Below are 26,079 nucleotides of genomic sequence, written 5' to 3'. Positions count from 1 at the left end.
ACGTTTCTAAAGTGGGAGTCACACCCTATAACTAGAAAGCAGTAGACTAGGAGGGATAGAAAACATCAACTTTAGTATCTTATCCACACCATTCAAGAAGAATCAGTCTATCAGGCTGTAGTATCCCGTAGACCACTCCCCTCAGACGATAACTTCCTTCAGATGTTCCAGTACTAGGAGTATTTGTTATAAGTTAGGATGAGCCTCTGAGGGCGGTGCAAGTGAATCTATGAAACATGCTAAAACTGGAGACTTACAGTAAGTAAATTATTGTCTATTGGACTATTGAATCTTTCATAGTTTCACATGCTTTAATCAGAATAAAAATCAGAATATATACATTAATGAATGGTAGTGGATGGTGGGATAGCAAATGAATTGACAGCTCACCTTATTGGAATAAATGATGTAACACTGCCTGTGCCACTGCTGCAACGTTCTGCACTGTTGAGTCCATGTAACAGTGCTGCTTAAATGTGTGTATACTTTTCCACGTTGCCACTCTGCAAATGCCTTGTATAAACACCCCTTGCAAACCAAGCTGTGGATACAGAAATACTCCTTGTGGAGTGTGCTCGTGCTTTACTATGTAAACGGCATCTTGTTTTATGATGACATAATTCCATATTTGTAGAAATATGGCGTGCTGTACTTTGTTTGGAATATGGGAACCCCTTTTGAGAGGGACCATATGCCACCAGTAGTTGTTCAGATTTTCTAAACTGTTATATTCTGTTAATGTACAATTTCAGGCATACTTTAACATCCAGAGTGTGGAATGCCTTTTCTGCTATACCCTTCAGGTTTGGAAAGAACGTTTTCAAAACAACTGCCTCATTTACATGAAATTACTTGATCACTCCTGAACTGTAAGAACGGCTCTTTCATGGTTAAAGCATGGATTCACTTACTCCCCTCTCTGACGTTAATGGAAATAAAAGTGCCAGCCTCAAGGTAAGAATTTTCATTTCTCCTTTTTGAATGGGTTTGAATGGACTCTTGATTAATTGCAGGAGTACTGTATTAATTTGCCAAGGAGTGGGAGGCTGTTTTATTGGAGGGTAGACTCTAAAAAGCCCTTCGGGAAACTCCTCAAAGATTCCATTAGCCCACAAAGAGGGTGTACAAGATTTTCTGAATATGAGATATTGCCACTAAGTGCCTTTTAACACAAGTCTGAGCAAGACTTGTTTGAGCCAAATGTAACTGAAAAGGTAATACCTGTTCCAGTGTAGATGTTATAGGATAAATCTTTGATTTTGGACACCATAACCAGAAACACTTTTATTTGAACTGGCAAGTTTTGCTTGTGGTTTCTGCTCTGGCTAGAATTTCTTTACAATCTTTCAGACTGTTCAATTGTGCAAAGTCATTGTGTTCAGGGGCCAGGCTGACAAGTGCAAGAATATCAGATGACGGAATTGGCTGTGGTTCATTGTCAATAGATAAATGAATCGATCTTAGCTGGATGTGAGGCTTCCCTGAGAGGAGAAGTAACTCCATGAACCAATGCTGCCTGGGCCATTCTGGAGCTGTTAGAATTATTCAACATGGTTCTTTCTTTATCTTGTTCAATCAATCAATCAATCAATCAGGGATTTGTAAAGCGCACTACTCACCCAGAAGGTCTCAAGGCGCGGGGGTGGAGGTTGGGGGAGAGCTACTGGTTGAACAGCCAGGTCTTAAGGGGTTTCCTGAAAGACAGAAGGTCATTGGTCAGGCGGAGGTGGAGTGGTAGGGAGTTCCAGGTCTTTGCGGTGAGGTAGGAGAATGATTTCCTCCGGTGGTCGTGCGGCGGATGCAAGGAACGTAGGTGAGGGCGTGGTTGGCGGAGCGAAGGTTGCGGGTCGGGGTGTGAAAGGTGAGTCTGTCGTTGAGGTATGTCGGACCCGTGTTGTGGAGGGCCTTGTGTGCGTGGATGAGGATCTTGAAAGTGATCCTCTTCGATACTGGTAGCCAATGTAAGTCTCTGAGATGGGGGGAGATGTGGTCGCAGCTGGAATGTCCAGAATGAGACATGCGGATGCGTTCTGGATCCTTTGCAGTTTTGTCTGGAGTTTGTTTGTTATTCCTGCATATAGAGTGTTTCCGTAATCCAATCAACTGACCAAGGCGTGGGTGACGGTCTTCCTGGTTTCAATGGGAATCCACTTGAAGATTCTGCAGAGCAGGCGGAGGGTGTAGTAGCAGGAAGAGGAGATGGCATTGACCTGCTGAGTCATGCTGAGTGTGGAATCCAAGATGACGCCCAGGTTGCGTGCGTGGGTCGTGGGTGAGGGTGCGGATCCTAGGGAGGTGGGCCACCAGGAGTCGTTCCAGGCTGAGGGGTTGGTGCCGAAGATGAGTACTTCTGTTTGTCTGTGTTTAGCCTTAGGTGGCTAGCTTCCATCCAGCTGGCTATGGTGTGGAGTCCGTTGTGGAGGTGGTCCTTTGCAGTGGTGGGATCATTCGTGAGGGAGATGATGAGCTGAGTGTCGTCGGCGTAGGAGACTATGTTGATGTGGTGTGTTCGTGCGATGTTGCCGAGGGGAGCCATGTATATGTTGAAAAGTGTGGGGCTGAGTGAAGATCCTTGAGGGACGCCACAGGTGATACTGGAGGCTTCTGATAGGAACGGCGGGAGCTGAACTCTTTGGGTCCTGTTCTTGAGAAATGACGAGATCCAGTCCAGGGATTTGGCGGGGATTCCAGTGTTGTGGAGGCGTGTGCGGAGAGTGAGATGGCAAACTGCGTCGAAAGCTGCGGTGAGGTCCAGGAGAATGAGTACTGCTGTTTCTCCTTTGTCTAGCATGGTCCTGATGTCATCTGTTGCAGCAATGAGTGCGGTCTCGGTGCTGTGGTTTTTGCGGAATCCGGATTGGGAGGTGTCAAGTGCCTTGTTTTCTTCCAGGAACTGGGATAGTTGATTATTCACGATTTTTTCGATGACCTTGGCTTGGTAGGGGAGGAGGGAGATCGGTCGGTAGTTCTTGGGGTCGTCAGGGTCTGCCTTAGGTTTCTTTAGCAGGGCGTTGATTTCTGCGTGCTTCCATCTCTCTGGGAAGGTGGCTGATTCAAAGGAGCTGTTGATGGTGTGGCAGAGATGGGGGGCGATGATGGTGTTGGCTTTGTTGAAGATGTGGTGTGGACAGGGGTCCGATGGAGATCCAGAGTGGATGGTGGCCATGGTGTTCGCGGTGTCTTCTGTGTTGCCCGGGGTCCAGGTGTGGAGGAGGTGGGTGTTTCTTGGAGCGTGGGGTTCGAGGGTGCTCGTAGTTAGCTGGTAGGATTTAGAGTTGAAGCTGTTGTGGACTTCTTCTATCTTTCGACGGAAGTGGGATGCGAGTGAGTTGCAGAGCTCCTGTGATGGCAGAGGTTCGTTGGAGCATGCCTTCGGGGTGGTTAGATCTTGGATGATGCTGAAGAGTTCTTTGGTGTTGTGAGCGTTGGTGTCGATGCGGTTTTTGAAGTGGGTCCTTTTGGCACCAAAGGTATCGGGGAAAAGCAAAGGCAAAGATTTCAGACCATGCTAGCAAAAATGCATTCTATGACTCTTGTTGTGGATGCCAGTATGCATAGAACTGGCACTTTCAATTCTGAGGAGTTGCAACTATGTCTAGATTCAGTTTGCCCCACTGAGCAAACATGCTGTCCAGAACCTCTTGGTTGATTTCCCACTTGTGAGGGTTGCTACACTTTCTGCTCAATGTGTCCACCAAAATATTGTGGATCCTGGGAACGTGTTCTGCTTTGAGCTTTATTCAGTGTCGTAGAGACCATTCCCAAATTTTGTGAGCTTTCTGAGATGATGCGTGAGAGCTCAATCCATCTTGGTTGTTGATGTAATACATTGTGGTAGTAGTGTCCATGTGCATGAGCACAGACAATCTTTTTACTCTTGGAAGTAGAGTCTGCAGACATAATGCTACAGCTTTGACTTCTAAGATATTTATGTAAAGGATTAGAGGGAGTAGAGCCCAATTCCTTCTGATTTCAGGTGTTGTAGATGAGCTCCCCATCATTCCATCCATCTGTCAAAGTGTCAAAAGATTTGCCTCTTGAATCTGCCACTTTTAATCTTGTAGTTATTTGATTCACATTATCAGAAGAGCTGTAAATTTGGGTTTGGGTCTGTTGTTTGGCCAATCACTCCTGAAAATGCTTCATTCAAAGACAGCAAAATGGGACTAAAGAATGCATGATAACATAATTCCTAAGAGAGACTTGAAGAGGTCATACAATGGACTTTCTTTTCTGCAACATGTTTGCTAGAGGTATTAGCTAGAGTTGCCTTTCGTCTGTTGGATGTGCCTTGTCCTCTATAGTGTCTAGTGTTGCACCTAAGAATGTTATGTTTCTCGATGATCAGAGGACAGATTTCTTTGAGTTGACAGTTAGACCTAATTTGTTGAAAAGATTTAAACAGGCCTTTGTACTTTCTTTGCTGCCTGAGGAGTAGGTGCTTTTGCTAACCAGTCATATACATATTGAAAGACTTTGCGGCGTTTTTACCTTAAGGGCAAGGCTTTTTGTAAAAATGTGGGGAGCCAACTTAAGTCCAAAAGGAAGAACCTTGAAATTATATTAGCTGTCGGCCACTGTGAACCTTAAGAATTTCCTTTGATTTGGGTTAACTGAGATATAAAAGTGGATATCCTGGAGAGCTAAATTCATATAATCCCTATAATTGAGAAGCTGAAGGGTGTCCTAAACTGTGACCGAGGAAAATTATTATTTCCTTAAATATCGGTTTAGCTTTCTTAGATCCAGTTTCTTATCACAAAGAAACTGGAATAGAAATCCATTCTTTTCTGGTTGTGGGGAACTTTTTCAAGGGTCCTTTGCTCTCTAATTTCAAAAGGAGCTAAGTTTGAGAATTTTTTTAGGTGGAGTATAAAGAGGTTTTAGGATGAATTCCAATGTATGACTGTTGGTGATTAATTCTAAAGACCTAATGGTCTGTTGTTACTGATCTCCATTTTGTTAAATACTCTGATATACAACTCTTGAGTGGTGTTGAGGGAAATGGAAATGTAGCAGCCATCTTTTCTTTGTCACTGTCCTTTTCTTGAGTCTTTGCTCTGAGTCATTGTTTTTTTTCTTGTGTTTTGTATAAGCCGTTGGTGAAAGCAATCTATATTGTTACTGCAAATATTGAGGCCGATATTAATGTTGCAATGGTTGATATGATATAATTACTAGTGATAGGATTAATATTTGCCTTTATAAGAAAACTTCCCTCTACCTCTTGCCCCATGAAAGAAAAAAGTCATCTTTGTTGCAGAATATCGAAGGATCTTGCTGCATCAGAATTGGTCTTAATCAACTGTATGAGATCACCAACATGTTTCCTGACAAAAGCTTCGCCATCATATGGCAAAGCCAGAATTTTCGGCCGTACTTAGAATGAAGGAAGTAGTCTGCAACCACCCTTGCCTCCGAAAAATGTCTGCTCTGGCCACGGCCAACTGTCTGAAGCCACTGGATGAAATGTTCACAGCACAATCTATCATTTCTGACACTGCTTTTTCTCAGTCCTGAAGGATCGTTTTTACTTCCAATTTAATATTGTCTGGAAAACAGTCAATATATGGTCATATACCCAACCACATCTGTTTGTCATTGCAACCAAGTATGTTAATTAAATAACTACTCTAACTTGATTGCTGACAGAAGAGAAATGTTCTCTTACAATATCTAAATGTCTACACTATCAAGTGGTGTAGAGGTTGATGCGGATGGGTTATATGAACGACAGTGGGCAGCCTACATCACCACTAAATCCGGTTGCGGTGTTCAATTAAACAAACTGGTTAATTCTCAGGTGCTTTATTGTTTTGTCTAATCAAGGCAAGACTGCTGAGACAGACGCTGGATTTTTCATTGTTTTATAACTTTCATCCCAAAGGTAATCAACAACAGGAACTGCTCTGCCTGTTTTATAAGAGGGCTCTTTGAAGTTGTATAGGAAACAGTTGAAGCGTTTTCAAACCTTCAACCTTTTTGCAGCTCTTTCCAAAGGTTTATGGAATCCCCCTAAATCATACAGAGGTGAATGCACAGGTTGCAAAACTGGTGGCGATGGGGCTGAGATTAAACAGTCTTTCGACATCTTGATTGTCCGGTGATTCTCCTCCTTTTTTCTTATCCGTAGACATGTGTTATCCATTGGAAAGATCGGGGACATTGTCTTGCAGTTTGTTTGGGAGATGGTTCAGATGATAAGTTACAGGGTGTCTGCGGAATAGATAGGTGCCCATGAGGAGATTGGGGAAGTATTGATCCTTGTGTACGTGATATTAGTTTCAAGGATTCTGGGGCCCTCTTGTAATAATCTGCCTACATGAGTCCTAAATCAGCGATTAAGGCTCTGGGTATGTGCAACATTTCCCCTTGATATTGTCACTCTGCGTGTGGCTGGTACACATCCATATATTAAGCTAGCCAGACTCCATGCACTTCAGGATGTGAAGAGTAATATTCAGTGTTTTCATCACCGTTTTTGGCTTTCTACGTGGAGTTCTGATAGACTATATGCTGTTCCAAAGGGCCCATCTTCATCAGAGTCATCTGGTAGATGACTTGGGGGAAGTAGTGATACCCTACTGGAAGAAGTATGTTCCTGAATTAAGGGAACAGAAAGTATTTTGCACTTTTCCTTACTCTTCTTTTCCCTCATCGACGGAGTCACCAACTATTGCGTCAACTATGTCATCGAAAATGTACTCTTGGGTTTTGTCGTCGATTGAGTAGTTTTTGTCAGTGTATGTAAGTGAAGTCATTTTCAACGGTGAGCTGGGAGTAGAGGCCGTTATCGTAATCGTTGTCGACAAAACTGTTATGATTGTTATTTTCTTTGATGATGTAAATGTTGACAATTTCTCTGTTACCTGTGCTGAATAGAACTTCTTAACTTTTAAAAACATATCGGAAAATGGGGCTGTAGGTTCAAACCTACACTTTTCAGAGGAAATATCCTCTTTTTTATGCATGTGAAATCATTTGATAAATGGGCTTTACTCTCTTGAAGACCTGTGTGGGTCTTATTTGGATGCTCTTGTTGCAGTTGACCTTCTAACCTCTCTCCCTTCTTGAACTTTTTGCTGTAGTCTAAGGAATACTCACTATCTTCCCTTGAAACTGGGGTGTCCTTGGCTCTGATTTTCTGAAGTCATAGTAATAACCTCCCCTCTCTATCTTTTAAGACTTCAGAAGAAAAGGTACACAACAGATCTTCAAATATTTTACCTTATGGGAGAGATGTTTATGTGGTCCTTATGTGGATTCTCCGAATGCAGCCTCTTCTTTCCACAAGTTTCACATGGTCTGAAAAGTCATTTTTTAGCAAGCTCTAGCATCCCCAGTAGTTAGATTTTCTTGGCAGATGAGAAAATGTTGATAATGTAGTCAAATGTGTTAGAAGATAATATCTAAAGTTGTGAATATCTAGGTGAACTAAGCACAGCTCAGGGGAGACTCCCTTTTAACAATATGTGGTATAAAATGTAAAGGATGGTAGCCTCTGAGGGGAGTGGTGTAGAGTGTTGCAGCCTGAATGGCAGGAGTTTTTTGTTTTATTATTATGTGAAAAGTGACTTTTTTGGCCCTTCTATGCTAGTTTCAACTCCCACTGTGGCAAAGGGGAATGATTCAAGCATGCCAATCTATGAAGACTCCAATACTGAAGAAATATATGTACAGCTACAATATATGCTTTTGTGAATACCTGGCATAAACCAGTCATTTTCGTCTGTAAACATACATTTAAGGATGAAAAAGCAGGGGGCATGGCCAACAAGATAGCTGAGCGGCAACACTAGAAGTGCGCTCCGGCCCCATCAGGCAGATCCTGCACAATCCTGTTGCCCCTGCCACCCCCTGTAGTGCCCACCAGAGTAGAAGAATGTCTGGGGGTTAATGTGGATACAGGTATTGGGGATCCCGGCGTTGGAGGAGACTGTGCTGGCGTTTCGCACCTAAAAGCCCCAGAGGCCTTTCACTAGCTGGTGACCTGCACACAGACTGTTACGCAAGCTGCCGGGCTGCCACCAGGCAAGTAGGATGTGCCTGTACGGCTGCAGTTGAGGAGTGTGCCCCCCACTCAGGTGGGAAACTAAGGACAGGGTGAGGTGGGCTCTCTCACGGGACGCCTGGGCGGCCGCAGACTGTGGAAAGCTGACCGCGGCGACCACCGTGGGCCTCCCCCTTCCCAACGAGCCGCTCTGTGGAGGCCGAGAGGTGGGTGGCTTGGGGGTGTGCCCGGAGCGGAGTCTCGAAGCAGGGTAAGCTGCCTGAAGGCATGGAGGCCCTGCTTGTGAACGAGGAGACACTTCTTGCAGGGTCGCACGCAGTGAGAGCGACGTGCACGACGGAGGTTGAAGACCTGCTGGGGGGTTGCTCAACCTTCTCTAGAAGTGGAGGCAGCAGTGGAGAGGGAGAGATGGCGAGGCCCTCAGGAGGGTGCACTTTTTTGAGGCTGGCATCCTGGGGACCACGAACACCCTCAGGGCTGGATGAAGGCGAGGAACTGAGTGTCGCTCGCTGGGTGCGGGGCTTGTGGGCACTTAGAGGTGAAGCTAGATGCCCGACTCTGCAACAGATTAGATGGGGGGCACGTGGTACTTCCTTCTCCCAAACCACCCGTTACATCCGCCTCCCCAGGGCGGAGGTTACTCACTGCTCCCTCTCTGCTGGAGGACACTCTTGGACATATTATTAGTGGAATTTAGGGCAGAACAGTGAGCCTGGTGTGTAAGCTGAGTGGAGATCTGGAGACATTCTAATTTCAGAGTCCCCTGTACCACGGCCGAGGTAGTGACTCTGCTGGGGGTGGAATGGCTCTCCCACCCTCCCCAGACTTGGACTATTGTCATTTTGAATCCCTCTCAGTGCGATCCCACCTACAATAGGGGCAGAGTTGGATGGCCATTGCGGATCTGGTGGAGTTGATCTGCCCGTGCTGCCCCAGCCTGTGGTGTGTTGTGGGCTGTCACTGGGGGCGATATGCTCCCTCCGGGTGGTGCTTTGGATTGGAGTGAGCCCCAGGTACTGACTGAAGGCCGTGGCCTGAGCAAACATGGAGTGGATCTGAGACAAGAGGGGGACCTCCCCTTGACTGAGAGTTATAGCTCCAGGACCACCTATGGTACAGACGAACAAGTTACTTACCTTCGGTAACGCTTTTTCTGGTGGATACATTAGCTACCTGTGGATTCCTCACCTAATGAATCCTTCCAATGCGCCAGCATTCAACGGAAATTTTCTTCCAAGCTCTGCACGTCGACGAGGACATCACAATTGCCCAACTCCCACGCTGCGCCGTCTGGCGTCATCGAGGCAATAAGATGTCCTCGCCGGCGTGCTGACGTCAGTTTTCACCATTTTTTACGTGGCTTTGACACGAATAGGTGACTACCGACAAAACATACTTGACATGAGTACATCAATCAAATATAAAACACAACATTTAATCAAACATAAATTGCAAAATACCAAATATATATATATATATATATATATATATACACACATACATATTGAAAAACATATAACCTCACATATGAACAAATATATACATATACCATCAGGCAAAAATACACATTCTTAAATACAAACGTACCCCAGGACATCCTGGCAAGACCATCCAGGCAACGGGGAGGCGGGTAGTACAGTGAGGAATCCACAGGTAGCTAATGTATCCACCATAAAAAGCGTTACCGAAGGTAAGTAACTTGTTCTTCTGATGGATACAACTACCTGTGGATTCCTCACCTAATGATTAGAGTCCCAAAGCAGTACCGCACTCGGTGGTGGGTGCCTGAATGGTCAAACCAAAAAATCCTGCAGCACGGACCGTGCAAAATGGCCATCCCTCCTAGCCTCCGAATCCAAACAATAATGCTTTGCAAAAGTATGGAGGGATGCCCAAGTTGCGGCCTTACAAATGTCAGCCAAAGGAACACCTCTAGCCAAGGCCGAAGAGGCCGACTTAGTCCTGGTGGAATGGACTCTAATTTCCACAGGAGGAATCTTCCCTGCCAAAGAATAACACACTTTGATGCAAAGAACAACCCACCTTGATAGTGTTCTTTTGTGGACAGCCTTGCCTCTCCTCTTCCCCACATAACCAACGAAGAGCTGATCCTCCCCTCGGAATTCTCTCGTCCTGTCAATGTAGAAACTCAACGCCCTTTTAGGGTCCAACCAATGTAGTCTCTCCTCCTCCTCTGATGCATGGGAAGGAGGATAGATGGACGAGAGAGTTATAGACTGTCCTAAATGAAAGGGTGTAGGAAAGCCGCCTTGGTCCTCAACACCACCTTGTCCACATGAAAGGAAGTGAAAGGGGGCTTAACGCTAAGCGCCAGAAGCACTCTCCCACGCCTAGCCGATGTAATGGCTATAAGAAAAACTGCTTTTAAAACCAAAAACTTTAAAGGACATGAATGCAAAGGTTTAAACGGTGAACCCATCAGGAATGCTAATACCAAATATAAATCCCACTGAGGCATAACAAAGGGAGTGGGAGGAAACCTGTTAGTAAGGTCCTTTAAGAAACTTAAAACTATAGGGGACTTAAATAAGGAAGGTTGATCAGGCAGACACAGAAAGGCTGACAGTGCCTGCAAATAGCCTTTAACAGTTGCAACTGCACAACCCCTCTGCGCCAAGGATAATGCGAACGACAACACGTCTGACAAATGGGCACGTAAGGGATCAATTTGACTCTCTCCACACAAAGCCACAAATTTTGCCCATCTGCCAGCATAGATAGATTTGGTGGAATGTCGCCTGGCTGATAAAATAACGTCCACCACTTCTGGTGGGAGAGAAAAGGAACTCAGATTGCCCCGTTCAATCTCCAGGCATGTAGGTGCAGACTCTGGAGGTGGGGGTGTAAAATCTGTCCCTGCGACTGCAAGAGGAGGTCTGCCCTGTGAGGGAGATGGAGCAGAGGGCACAGTGAGAGAACCAGGACATCTGAAACGCGTCCCCCAACGCTCCTTGTACCGGATACTGGAGGCTGCAGAACAACAGGCAGTGCGCGTTCTCTCGAGTGGCAAAAAGGTCTACCTGTAGAAATCCCCACATCCGAAAGATATAAAGGATCAGGTCTGGATGTAGACGCCACTCGTGATCGGTCAAGATGTTTCGACTGAGACTGTCCGCACGTACGTTCAGAACTCCGCCCAAATGATTTGCTACTATACAAATACGATGGTCCTGTGCCCAGGACCAGAGCCACAGAGCCTCTCTGCAGAGAAGGTACGACCCTACTCCCCCCTGCTTGTTGATGTACCACATCGCTGTAGTGTTGTCTGTCGGGACCTGAGCCGACTGATTGCGAAGGGAAGGGAGAAAGGCCTTGAGAGCTAGACGTATCGCCCGCAACTCCAACAGATTTATATGAAACCTCTATTCCACTGGAGACCAATGACCTTTGATCTCCAGGTCCCCCAGATGAGCTCCCCACCCTGAGTGTAAGCATCCGTTATGACCGTGGCCACTGGCGGTGGTAGTGAAAACGGCCTTCCCTGGGAAAGGTTGCCGTCCACAGCCCACCATTGCAGATCCGCTGTAGTGTCTCTGGAGATCGTTATCAACTCCTCGAGATCCCCTCTGTGTTGAAACCACTGCCTGCGGAGGCACCACTGAAGGCCCTCATGTGCCAGCGGGCAGGAGTGACCAACAGAATGCAAGAAGCGAACCGACTGAGCAGACGAAGGACCTTGAGGACTGGAACGCCTGAATGTCCCAAATCCGCTGAGGCGGAGGAAAGGCCCGATTTAATGTTGTGTCCAGTACTGCCCCTATGAACAGGAGGCGTTGAGAGGGCTCCAGGTGAGATTTGGGCACGTTCACCAAAAATCCCAGGTCGAATAATAACTGGATTGTCAACCGCAGGTGATGCAGCACGAGCTCTGGAGACGTATCTTTGATCAACCAATCGTCCAGGTAAGGGAATACCGCTATTCCCTTCCTCCTGAGATTTGCTGCAACCACCTTTGTGAAGACTCGAGGTGCGGAAGTAAGACCAAAAGGAAGGACCGCAAACTGGTAGTGTTGCGATCCCACCACAAACCGGAGATACTTCCTGTGCGACTTGAGAATAGGGATATGGAAGTAAGCATCCTGCAAGTCGACAGACACCATCCAATCTTCTTCGTTCAACGCCAAAAGCACCTGCGCTAGGGTCAGCATTTTGAACTTCTCCTGTTCGAGTAACCAATTCAAAACCCTCAGGTACAGGATAGGAAAGGAAGAGCCACGCCCAAACCCCCTGAACCTCCTGAATGATCTAAAAGGGGTGGTGGTAGAAGCCTGCAAGCCTAGAGACTTAGCGGTAGCTCTGCTCTCCTTAAAACGTTCCAAGGCAGAATCAGCCTTAGTACCAAACAGTTTGTCCCCATCAAAAGGCAAGTCTAGGAGGGTCGATTGCACATCAGATGAAAACCCTGACGACCTCAACCAAGCATGCCTCCTGGTTGCTATAGACGTGCCCATCGCCCCGGACACCGAATCAGATGTATCTAGTCCTGACTGGATGACCTGAGTCACTGCTGCCTGCGCATCAGGCCGAGAACATCTTGGGACAAATCAGGCTGCGCAGTCTTGGCTGCGTCCATCAAAGCATGGATATATCTGCCCAAGACACAGGTGGCGTTGGTAGACTTCAGGGCCATACTGCAGGATGAGAAAGTTTTCTTTGCAGATTGTTCCATCTTTTTCGATTCTCTGTCCGACGGGGCCCCAGGAAAAGACCCAGGAACACGAGGCCTGTACCACCAGACTCTCCGGAGTCGGGTGCCTTGAAAGGAAACCTGGATCCCCAGGAGCCACTCGGTATCTCCTCACCACAGATCTACTCACAGCAGGCAAAGATACCGGCTTTCTCCACACCTCCATGATCGGTTCCGTGAGCGCCTCGTTAAAGGGGAGGAGTGGCTCCGCCACAGCTGAAGCAGGATGCAATACCTCTGTAAGGATGTTAGTTTTGACCTCAGCTGCAGGAAGTGGAAGATCTAGAAAATCCGCCAACTTCCTCACCACTGAATGGAACGAGGCAGCCTCCTCAGTATACTCCCCAGGAGATGCCAAATCCACTCTGGGGAAGTGTCAAGACCGCTAGCGGAGTCCAAGCCCTGAAGGTCTCCCAGGGGCTCCACAATCTCTCCTTCCTCCAGGAGCTGCCTTCTATATTCCTGCTCCTCTAACAGTCTCAGAGCCTTTCTCCTGGAGCGCAACCTAGCCTCTGTCCTTGTCGTCGACAAGGAGTTAACCGACGTCGAAGTCCTCGGATGATTTAGATCTTCGGATTCGCCTGACACCGCCGTGGACAAGCAGGGCCTCTTCACCGGCGTCGTCTGGAGCCATGGCGAGGTCAACGGTGCCGGAGCAGTAGAAGTTATCGGCGTCGCAGGTCTTCTTGGTGACGCCAACGGTACCAGCGCCGAACCAGTACCTTTTACCGGACAGAAGGGCATGAAAGGCGCCGGCCTGCGTGGAGCCGGAACACCCAAATCAAAGGCCAAGGGACCTGAGGGACCAGCCGGTGCACCGCCAGGGGCCATGGAAGCGAAGATTTTGAACATCGCATTAAAAAATGCGGCCGGATCTGCACCCGGAGCCGGAAACACCGGGTACCCCTGCGGCGTCAGATACCCTTGTGGCGTCGGTGCCGTAGACTCCTGTGGAGCTGGCGTCGGATCAGGCACCTCCGATTGCGCCGGCGAGAAGCCAGGGCTCTGTTGAGGTTCAACTTCAAAGACCGACAGCGCCGGAGAAGCCCGAGGGCTCTGCGTCTGAGGCGTCACTGTCGGGCTGATCTCCCACGTCGAACTACGCCGAGCCGGTGGGGACCTTGAACGAGACCTGTCCCTCTCTGACCGACGTCGGGAATCATGCTGGCGTCGGGAGTCATGATGACGCCGCTTATGGGTCTTCGAAGATTTGGAAGACGACCTCCACATCGTGCTCGGAGCTTAAACACCACAAGCAGTCATTGTGCGGGTCCGTCACCGACATATGGCCCCTGCACTCCCTACAGGGCTTAAACCCGGATTTCCTAGGAAGAGGCATAATACAAAGTATCACTTTCTAAGAAACAGTTGCTCCCTAGAGGCTGGAGAAAATAAACGTTACTCGAAGGCACGGAAAAAAGGGAACTGACGTCAGCACTCCGGCGAGGACATCTTATTGCCTCGATGTCGTCAGACGGCGTCGCGTGGGAGTCGGGCAATTGTGACATCCTCGTCGACGTGCAGAGCTTGGAAGAAAATTTCCGTTGAATGCTGGCGCATTGGGAGAATTCATTAAGTGAGGAATCCACAGGTAGTTGTATCCCATCAGAACATCAACTTGGTTTCCCCGAGACATTGTTGATGAATTCACTGTGATCTAAAGGGCTGAGTGGACCCTGACTAACGAGGGGTGTGGAGAGCTGAAGCCCGAGGAGGAGGTACTTGGTGGTCTGTGCCTGGCGGGGTCTGCCCTCTTCCTTATTGAGGGACAGTGCACCATGGGTAAGGACAGAGCAGTTAGAGGTGCCCAGCAAACAAAAATAGACCGCTTCACTGCCCAGGGCTGCAGTCCGAGGACCACGGTTGCCCAGAGTCCCACTGAACCATTGGGGCACAGATTCTAGCAGCCATAAAAGCTACATGGCTGGCAGTGCAAATGAAAATGGATGCCACAGCACTAGACTTGAACCTCCTCAGAGGTGACTTGCGTAAGGTTGCAGAGAGATCTGTGGAATCGGTGGGCCAGGTGGCGGAACTGCTTGAAGAGGTGGCCCAGTTGGGGTCCATGGTAACGGCACTTAAAACACACTCGAGGAGGATGGAGGCTAACATCGAAGACGCAGAAGGGAATTTTGTATTTCTTGATTTAAATGGGTAGGGTAGTTATAATGATTGGGTAAGCACTAGTTACGTTCAGAAGTGTTTACCCGGGATGGGTGAGTGTTAATTACTACACTGTTCTTCTTAATGTTTGTGCAGAGGCAGTGCAGTGTTGTGGTGAGTAGGGGGAGCTGGGGGCGGGAGGGGAGGAGGAGAATACATGTGAGAGAGGTCCCCCATGAATATGGCTGATCCAGTGCGCATGCTTACATGGAGCCTGAGAGGCCTGAATACGTTAATTAAAAGGTACGGGATCCATACATATCTGAGACGTCACAGGCCCACATGGTGTTCCTCCAAGAAACTAATTTACTGGAGGCAGAGGCACAGAAGGTCCATAAAAATTGCCAAGGGCAAATGTATTCTTCCAATTATTCATCTTATGCCGAAGGAGTATCTATATGGCTGGCTCTTGGAACCACCTTCCAGATGCAACAGCACACTGCTGATCTGGCTACGAGTTATGTTCTGGTGCATGGTGTGCTGGATGGACGGGAACTTTTCATGCTAAATGTATATGTCCCTAATATGGATTATTAAGAGTTTTTTTAAACACTGGAGACTGAGCTACTACCTTATGCGGGATTGCCAATCTTATGGGTGGGAGATTTTAATTGTATTTTAGATGGCCAGCTGGATCGTCATCTGCCACAAGTGGGGATGAAACCTCAAGACTGCTAGGTTGCTCGTAACAATGAACAGGCTTCAACTGCTCGATGTGTGGAGGAAAATGCATCCCACAGTCAGAAAATATTCTTGTTACTCCCCCACCCACAGAGCACATAGCAGGCTGGATCGTTTCATGCTTACTAATGACGGTATCCTCACACCGTGAACGTGAGCTACCAGGTATGCTTTCTTCCCGATCATGCCCCCTTGCTGTTGGAGTGTGGAGTGAGAGGTCATAGACCCTGTATTCCATTGTGGAGGCTGCGCCCTGAAGCACTGAGTGACCCAGAATATAATACTGATACGAAAGAGGCTCTCCTTTGCTTTTTTAATACAAATTGACACACTGTCCAAACAAAGGGTGCGGAATGGGGAGCATTAAAGGTGGCTATTAGAGGTGTTAGCCTGGGTAAAACATATGGTATTAGGTAAAAGCTGGAGGATGAGCTGGGAGCTGCAGAAGGGTGGCTTGCAGGGATGCAGAGACAAGCTATGGGAAGTGAGGGGGAGATGAATCATTAGCGGAAGCACACAGAAAGGTAGCAACTCTTTGGGATAGACTATACTGTCAAGTCTGCAAGGACTTTAGGCAACGTCTGCATAGGGAGAGAGATAGGTCAGACGCATGGTAGCCTGGTTGCTTAAGTGAGAATGCCATCCTCCACTTATATTGGCCCTTCGAGGACCCAATGGCAACACAGTAGTGGGTCAGGCAGCTATAACCCAGCTACTATGGGACCACCTAGCACAGGTATACACTGCCCTACAACACGTTCATGCCATGGAAGTGGTGGAGTTTCTGGCCCAACAGAACCTTTCCCAGCTTATCAAAGCTCAGGCAGAGGGCCTTGGAATTGCTCCCACATTGGAGGAACTGGGGGAGACACTCAGAGCCATGGTAAAGGGGAAATGCCCGAGATCGGATGGGCTTCCAGTCAAACCTATCAGATAAATTTTGCTAGTATGCTCCCTGCCCTCCTTGAGATGATCCTAGAGGTGAGGGAAGCTGTAGAACTCCTGATCCATATGAGGGAAAAATCTAATACCTATACTCCCTAAACCAGATAGGGACCCTACAGATGTGGATGTTAAATTGCTTCTAAAAATTCTGCCACTTCAGTTGCATAGAGTTATTACACACTTAATTCCAGCTGACCAATGTGGCTTTATGCTGGGACAAGGCACACACATGAATCTGCATCATCTATCCCACGTGATGCATCCGATACGTCACACAGATCTTAGGGTGGCACTGATAGCCTTGGACATAGAGAAGGCATTTGATACCCTATCTTGGACGTATCTATGGGAGTTGCTCAGACAGATGGGACTTGGAGAATACTTCGTAGCCTGGGTGCAACTTCTGTACAAGGCACTTACAGTGTGAGTACGTGTTGGTGTGGAAATCTCTGATGCCTTTAATACAGAGAGGGGCACACAGCAGGGTTGCCCACTGTCCCCACTCCTGTTCACCTCCTCTAGCCTCCTCCTGCTTCCACACACTCCGCACTCTAAAAAAAATCCTTCAAATGGATTCCCCTAGAAACCAGAAAGACGGTCACCCACGCACTCATCAGCAGCAGACTGGACTACGGTAATGCCCTCTACGCCGGCACCACAATCAAACTCAAACGCAAACTCCAGAGAATCCAGAACACAGCCGCTCGCCTCGTCCTTGGCCTCCCCGCCACGAACTAATCTCACCACACCTCAAATCCCTTCACTGGCTCCCCATAGACAAGAGAATCACATTCAAGATCCTCATCCACGCACACAAATCCCTCCACAACACCCGCCCAACCTACCTCAATGAAAGAGTTAACTCCAACACGCAACCTCCGATCAGCCGAACTCGCCCTAGCCACAGTCCCCCCGCATCCAACACACCACCACAGGAGTCAGGTCTTTCTCCTACCTCGCCCCCAAAACCTGGAACTCCCTCCCCACTGACCTCTGCAAAACCAAGGACCTACTGGTCATCAGAAAGAAGCTCAAGACATGGTTGTTCGATCAGTGATCCCCCCTCTACCCCCCTAGTTTCCCCTCCCCCAGCGCCTTGAGACCCTCACGGGTGAGTAGCGCGCTCTACAAATTTTTTTGATTGATTGATTGATGGATTGACCCTGGCTATGGAGCGGTTGGCGGCATATCTCAGAAGATAAATGTGGGATCAGGGCATGCAGGTAGGGGACTGGACCCACATTGTGTCCTTGTATGCAGATGATACGTTGATATACGCAATGGAACCGAAGCACTCCGTGCCCTACCTTCTGCAGCTGATGGCAAACTTCGGTAGGGTGTCAGGGCACCTCATTAATCATCACAAAACAATACTGTATCCTCTAGCAGCATTGGCTGACAGTGCAGCTGTGGAGCTTTCATAGGTAGGCAAGGCCTACAGCTAGCACACGACCATCACCTTCAGTATGAGCTAAATAAGGGCAGGGTGTTGGAAGGCCTGCAGAACTCAGTGCACTTTTGGATTACATTGCCACTATCTGCTATGGGTAGGGTGGCTTTGGGTAAGATGGTACTGTTGCCTCTACACCATGTAAAACTCGTTCTGTGTGTTGCCGGCTTCGGTGTTCAAGCACATCGATGAGCTGCTGGTGAAACTGGTCTGGGCAGGTAAAAGGAGTAGAGTCCGCCTTGACATAATGAAACTCAACCTCGACCGTGGGGGCTTAGGGCTTCCAGATCTTCACCTTTACTATCTCACGGGCTTTTTGCAGTATGCTGCAATGTGGTGTGATGAAGGACCCAACTGAGAAAAGGACTTGTTGTTCAGTTCCACCAGCGCTCTGGACCTAACTCAGCTTTTGATGTGTGGAAGTAGCTGTCCAGCAGAGACACCAGTGATCATTAGAAAGGTGACCCCGGCGCTGGAGTGAGTGGTCCGGCGGGTCCTGTGAAGTGGCTCTACGTCAAGCTCCTCCCGATCTGGTGGTTGTGCCACTTTCAACATATTCGAGATTCCAAATATGTCACACCATGGGCAGTAGGGAGCTGCCGTACTGCAGGTGACCTGTACATTAACAGCACCTTTATGGCGACGGAGGAGATAGAAGTCCATTACGGGGTGTGTCTGTGATGGCAGTTTCTACAATACATGAGCATATCCCACGCCGCACAGGGAATTTGGAATACCTATCCAGAGGAGCTGGAGCACTCCTGGGTCCTCCTTTTGATTCTGGACCCTGGCTCCTTTCCGAGAATTATATCCTGCTTTCATATGACCTAAAGAACGACAGACAGACGAATCTTACACAGAAATGTACCACCTTGGATGATGCACTGGAGACACCCTTACAGATGGTGAGTGGCACAGGGCCCTTGCACAGGTATGGGAAGTTGCCAGTAATACCCATTTCAAATTAGTGCAATTTTACTTTTTATGCAGACCACATTTGACCCCACAGAGCTTGCATAGGGCCTACTCGACGCGCCCAGTGGGTTGCGTTAGGTGTGGAAGGGTCCCAGCAGATCTCGAACATGCTGCATGGGACTGCCTACAGGTTCGGAAATTCTGGGATAAGGTGCATCTGGAGGTAAGTAGGGTAACCCGGTTGGTAGTGGACCCTTTGGTCCTGCTTTGCTTACTGGGACTGACTGCTGCCCCTCCCCCAAAAAGCAAAAAAATAAAATACAGATTTACGCAGTTTAGTACTAGCATGCAGACGTATAGCAATACACTGAGCTAGCCTCAAGTTTGGCTAAGTGGAGAGCTGACTTTCTTGAGTGGGCAGAGGAGGAGAAATGTCGCCTACGAAAAGTGGGTAATGATGAGAATGCAGAGAGGGACCTTGAAGATTGGGGTAATATGTTGGATGAGTTGAGGGGGAATGCAGCACATGTGGAACATGAGTCAGGTGTGGGCATATCAGGAGATACTGATGAAGCCTCCAATCCGTTATCCACTGTGGGCCCAATACATATCGGGCGAGATGTGACGACGGGCCAGGTTCTGTCTGCTCCATGTGAGTAGCTAGCGGTCAATATAGTTCCCTAATCAGCATAGTCACTTCTATATTACCAATGGATACCTATTCCATATGAGAGTGAATGATACTTGCAGGTGTTCAACAATGAACATTTAGCGGGCCTCATCCCTTCCCCTTGTGTCCCACATGACCACAATGCTTTGAACTGTGTAATGTGCTACCTATGATGCACTGCTGTTATGTATTATACATTATGTTTAAAACTCAATAAAACATAATTAAAATTTAATAAAAAAGGATGAAAAAGCCTTTGTCAATCAGGCTTGTTGTACGAAAAAGATGCAAAATGCTCAAAGTTATAGTGAATCAGTTTATGGGGGATGTAACATGAACTATACTTAAGTACCTGTATTCGGCTTGGCACAATGTTATCAGTGGTGGCAAAAATAAGCTGCTTGGCATTGGCAGTATCTGGTGATGTCAGTATCACCTTTCCCGTTCCAGTTCCTTCTGGACTAGTCAAGATAAACTGTTGCTGCTTGGAGGAGACGGAGGAGTCCACAGTTGTCACTATTTGGATTTTCTGACCCGTCTGCTGATCTGTCACAATCTGCAAGAAATATTGAAAGAATTACAATTATATTTTACTAAAAAAGAAATACGTGCAGTGGGCTGAGAGTTAGGGCCTGATTTAGAATTTAGCAGAGGGGTTACTTCCTCACACGTTTGTGACAGATATCCCGTCATGCGTATTACGAATCCATCTCATAAGATATACTAGAATCCTAATACGGCGGACGGGATATCTGTCACGTTTGTGACGGAGTAACCCCATCCGCCAAACTCTAAATGAGGGCCCTACTGTTGGTAGTCCAGCGCCTAATGGTCCAACGTCTAGTGGGGAGGTTTTGCAGATATTAAAAGTGGTAGTGGACTGGTATGTTAAGTAGTCAGCAAAGAAATCAACCATTTATGAGCTATAGATGGAACACTGGTGCACACTGTGGTAGTCCCTTAAATGGTCCAAGTTCAAAATATACCCTTTGTGTAAAAAAACTGATTTCCAAATGTACTGTTACGAATATAGTACTTTTTAGCTACAGAAAATATCAGACTTATATTTTTCTGTCATTAGAGCCATACATTTAGTAAATATGGTCTTTTCATTAGAGATACAAATAGAGATTAAAACATAAAAATATAAAGTAAACAAGAATAGGCAAAGCCAATAGGTCTCACCATTGTTACAGTTTTAGCCATGTTGTACAGCAGCAGAATTTTTTTAATGAGGGGAGCCAAGCAACAGAGCAAGCAATAACAAACAGAAGGCAAGCAGGTGGGGCACACAGCATCGGCGGGTGGGCAGAACGGTATAGGGCAAACAGCAACAGAGAGAGGGCAGCAGTGTGTTGCAACAAGCAACAGAACGATGGGGCAAACAACAACGGATCAAACGAACGAGTTACTTACCTTCGGTAACGACTTTTCTGGTGGATACATTAGCTACCTGTGGATTCCTCACCTAATGAATACTCCTATGGCGCCAGCATTCGACGGAAATCTTCTTCCTAGTCTCTGCACGTCGACGAGGACGTCACTCTAGCCCACGCGACGCCGTCTGACGTCATACAGGCAATAAGAGGTCCTCGACGACGTGCCGACGTCAGTACCAACATTTTTTACGTGCATGAGAACAACCACCCAATGCAATGAAAGAGCAAGGCAACATCCCATAACCTTGTAAAATACACAATATTGCAATGAATAGCTGTAAATTTAATATAACGAACAAATATATGCAAATCATGTATGTACACAAAGATATATACATATATATATATATATATATACAGATAATATACACACGTATCCATATATACAACGTCTATTGCAACCTTGAAGACCAAGAGGAGCGCACTCAAGGATTACTTGGTAAGACCAGAAAGGCAACGGGGAGGCGGGTGGGACCGTGAGGAATCCACAGGTAGCTAATGTATCCACCAGAAAAGTCGTTACCGAAGGTAAGTAACTCGTTCTTATGATGGATACAACTACCTGTGGATTCCTCACCTAATGAATAGAGTCCCAAAGCAGTACCACGCCCGGTGGCGGGTGCCTAAATGGTCAAACCAAGAAATCCTGCAGCACTGACCGTGCAAAATGGCCGTCCCTTCTGACCTCAGAGTCCAAACAGTAATGTTTCGCAAAAGTGTGAAGGGACGACCAAGTTGCGGCCTTGCAGATGTCAACCACAGGAACACCCCTGGCCAAAGCCGAAGTGGCCGACTTAGCTCTGGTGGAATGAGCTCTAATGCCCTCAGGAGGGTCCTTCTTTGCCAAAGAGTAACAGATTTTAATGCAAAGAACCACCCACCTGGAGAGTGTTCTCTTGTGGACTGCCTTTCCTCTCCTCTTGCCCACGTACCCGATGAACAGCTGATCCTCCAGCCTGAAATCCTTTGTTCTATCAATAAAGAAGCTCAACGCCCTCTTTGGGTCCAGACGGTGCAGTCTTTCTTCCTCTTTAGAAGGATGAGGCGGAGGATAGAACGTGGACAAAGTAATTGTCTGAGCCAAATGGAAGGGTGAAACAACCTTCGGGAGGAAAGCAGCCTTGGTCCTCAACACCACCTTATCCCCATAAAAAGTTGTATAAGGGGGCTTTACCGATAAGGCCTGCAACTCACTCACTCTCCTTGCAGATGTTATCGCTACCAGGAAAACTGTTTTTATAACCAAATACCTTAAGGGGCAAGAATGCATAGGCTCAAAAGGGGACCCCATAAGGAAAGTCAGGACCAAGGACAAATCCCATTGCGGCATAACGAATGGTTTTGGAGGATATTTATTTAGAAGACCTTTCAAGAATCTGATAACAATAGGGGATTTAAATAACGATGGTTGGTCTGGAAGACAAATGAAGGCTGACAAGGCCGACAAATAACCCTTAATGGTAGCCACTGCACAACCTTTCTGCGCTAGAGAGAGAGCAAAAGACAAAACGTCCGATAGATGAGCATGTAAGGGATCAATCTGCCTCTCTCCACACCACGCAACAAATTTAGACCACCTATTAGCGTAGATAGATTTAGTGGAGTGTCGCCTGGCCGCTAATATGACATCCACTACATCAGGCGGGAGAGAGAAGGAACTCAGGTTGCCCTGTTCAATCTCCAGGCATGTAGGTGCAGACTCTGGAGGTTGGGGTATAAAACCTGCCCCTGCGACTGCGAGAGGAGGTCTGCCCTGAAAGGGAGACGGAGCGGAGGGCACATTGAGAGTTGGAGAAGGTCGGAGTACCACACCCTCCTTGGCCAATCCGGAGCTATTAAGATGACTAGCGCCCGGTCTTGGCGAATCTTCCTCAATACTCGAGGAATCAAGGGTATGGGAGGAAACGCGTAAAGCAACTGGCCGCACCAGGTTATTTGAAACGCGTCCCCTAACGCTCCCTGCATCGGATACTGGAGGCTGCAGAATAACGGACAATGCGCGTTCTCCCGAGTGGCAAACAGATCTATCCGAGGAAACCCCCACATCTGGAAGATTAAACAGACTTGATCTGGATGGAGACGCCACTCGTGGTCGGCCGAGAATTGGCGACTGAGACTGTCCGCACGTACATTCAAGACCCCGGCCAGATGATTTGCTACCAAGCAAATCTGATGGTCCTTTGCCCAGGACCATAGTCGAAGAGCTTCTCTGCAGAGAAGGTACGACCCTACTCCTCCCTGTTTGTTTATGTACCACATCGTGGTAGTATTGTCCGTCAGGACCTGTACCGACTGACCACGAAGGGAAGGGAGGAAGGCCTTGAGAGCCAGACGTACAGCCCGTAACTCTAACAGATTGATATGAAACATCTGCTCCTCTGGAGACCAAAGGCCTTTGATCTCCAGATCCCCCAGATGAGCTCCCCACCCTAGAGTGGAAGCATCCGTTATGACCGTGGCCACTGGTGGCGACTGCGCGAACGGCTTTCCTTGTGAAAGATTGTTGCTCGCAACCCACCACTTCAAGTCCACAGCAGCATCTCTGGAGATCTTGACAGCACCTTCTAGATCTCCTTTGTGTTGAGACCACTGCCTTCGGAGGCACCACTGAAGAGCCCTCATGTGCCAGCGAGCATGCGTGACCAACAGAATGCAGGAGGCAAACAGACCGAGCAGACAAAGGACCTTGAGGACTGGAACTACCGCTCCATTTCGAAACATTGGAACCAATTCCTGAATATCTTGAATCCGCTGAGGCGGAGGAAAGGCTCGACTCAATGTTGTATCCAGTACTGCCCCTATGAACAGGAGGAGCTGAGAGGGCTCCAGGTGAGATTTGGGCTCGTTCACCGAAAAACCCAGGTCGAACAACAACTGAGTCGTTGACTGCAGATGATGCGACACAAGCTCCGGTGACTTGGCTTTGATCAACCAGTCGTCCAAGTAAGGGAATACTGCTATCCCCTTCCTTCTGAGCTCTGCCGCAACCACCGACATCACCTTCGTGAAGACTCGAGGTGCTGAAGTAAGACCAAACGTAAGGACCGCAAACTGATAGTGCTGCGATCCCACCATAAACCGGAGATACTTCCTGTGTGACTTGAGTATCGGGATATGAAAGTAAGCATCCTGCAAGTCGACAGACACCATCCAATCTTCCTTGTTCAACGCCAAAAGCACCTGAGCTAGGGTCAGCATCTTGAACTTTTCCTGTTTGAGGAACCAATTCAAGATCCTCAGGTCCAGGATTGGTCTCAACCGACCATCCTTCTTGGGAATCAGGAAATACCTTGAGTAACAACCTCGACCCCTTTCCTGCTCTGGGACCAACTCCACCGCGCCCTTTGAAAGGAGGACTTGAACCTCCTGTTCTAGCAACAGGAGGTGTTCTTCTGAACAATAAGATGGGCGGGGCGGGATGAGGGGCGGGAACTCCCGAAAGGGAAGGGTGTAGCCTTTTCCCACAATACTGAGAACCCAAGTGTCCGTTGTAACAGTCTTCCATTTGCGGAGAAAATGCTGTAATCTTCCCCCTACAGGAGAGGAGTGAGTGGGAAATGGTGGAAGCCTAAGGCTGCTTCCCCTGCTGCACCCCTCCAGAGGATGAGGAAGAGGCAGAGTGCTGCTGAGAGGCTCCTCTGGTGCGGGCCCTCCCTCTCCCTCTAAAAGATCTATAGGGATGGGAAGAAGCAGGTTGCTGGTATCTCCCCCGAAAGGAAGAGGAGGAAGAGCCACGCCCAAATCCACGAAACCTCCTGAAAAATCTGGAAGAGGCAGAGGAAGAAGGAGCTTGGAGCCCTAATGATTTAGCTGTGGCCCTGCTCTCCTTAAAACGTTCCAAGGCCGAATCTGCCTTGGCCCCAAACAGCTTGTCCCCATCAAAAGGGAGATCCAATAAGGTTGACTGCACATCCGCAGAAAACCCCGAGTTACGGAGCCAGGCCTGTCTCCTTGCCACCACAGTTGTGCCCATCGCTCTGGCCACCGAGTCGGTTGTGTCTAGCCCAGTCTGAATAATCTGGGTCGCGGCAGCCTGGGCATTTGAAACAACATCCAAAAGACCCTGGGGAAGCTCCGTAAATGATGAGGAAATGTCATCCATAAGAGCATGAATATATCTCCCCAGGATACAAGTTGCATTGGTGGCCTTCAACGCCAGACTGCAGGACGAAAAAATCTTCTTGGACTGCGCATCCAGTTTCTTCGAGTCCCTGTCTCCAGGCACCGTCGGGAACGAACCAGGCGCTGATTTGGATGAACAGGAGGCCTGCACCACCAAGCTCTCCGGTGTAGGGTGCCTAGAAAGAAAGCCAGGGTCAGTTGGTGCAGCTCGATACCTCCTGGCTACGGCTCTGTGAACCGCTGGGGAAGATACTGGTCTCTTCCACACCTCTAGCACCGGATCCAGCAAAGCGTCATTAAACGGCAAGAGTGGTTCCGCCGCAGCTGAGGCCGGATGTAGCACCTCTGTCAAAATGTTCTGTTTTGCCTCTACCACCGGCAAAGGCAGGTCCAGAAAACTAGCCGCCTTCCGTACCACTGCGTGAAAGGAAGCAGCCTCCTCCGTGTATTCCCCTGGAGACGAAAGATCCCACTCAGTGGAAGTGTCCAGCCCACTGGCCGTCTCTAGACCATGCAGTCCATCACCCGAGTCCTCTAGTTCTCCTTCTTCCAGGACTCTTTGGTACTCCTGCTCCTCTAATAAACGGAGAGCACGTCTCCTCGAATGAAGCCTATGCTCGATACGCGGAGTCGACAATGCCTCCGCCGAATTCGAAGATCGGCGCCGATCTTCAGAAGCCACCGACGCCACGTCCGGCGCCACAGGTAACTTCGGCGCCGATGAAAGAGCACTCGGAGCGGATGGACCCAACGGAGTCACAGGACGAAATCCCGACGTCGACGGGATGGAAATCTCCGGGGCCAATCCCTCTGAAGCCACCGGAGCAGCCACCGGCGCCGACACCGGCGCCGAGCCCACGTTCCCAAAAGGGAGAAAGGGCATAAAGGGTGCCGGCCGTAGAGGCGCAGGATCACCCAAAGAAAAGGCCAAAGGGCCAGCTGGAGCACCCCCTGGAGCCATCTGTTGGAAGATGG

The 26,079-nt window shown here is 48.3% G+C and overlaps 1 protein-coding gene across 1 annotated transcript in view; it reads right to left on the bottom strand.

Annotated features, from left to right (window-relative positions):
* Positions 1 to 26,079, bottom strand: part of NR2C2 (nuclear receptor subfamily 2 group C member 2) — a 418,562-nt gene that overhangs the window by 288,403 nt on the left and 104,080 nt on the right. The window contains exon 3 of the mRNA XM_069206302.1: positions 19,896 to 20,099. Within this exon, the coding sequence (XP_069062403.1) occupies positions 19,896 to 20,099 (204 nt within the window). The remainder of the gene's footprint in view (positions 1 to 19,895; positions 20,100 to 26,079) is intronic.

Source organism: Pleurodeles waltl, chromosome 9, assembly GCF_031143425.1.
Source record: "Pleurodeles waltl isolate 20211129_DDA chromosome 9, aPleWal1.hap1.20221129, whole genome shotgun sequence".
Lineage (NCBI taxonomy): Eukaryota > Metazoa > Chordata > Amphibia > Caudata > Salamandridae > Pleurodeles > Pleurodeles waltl.
This window is presented reverse-complemented; position numbering and strand designations above follow the sequence as displayed.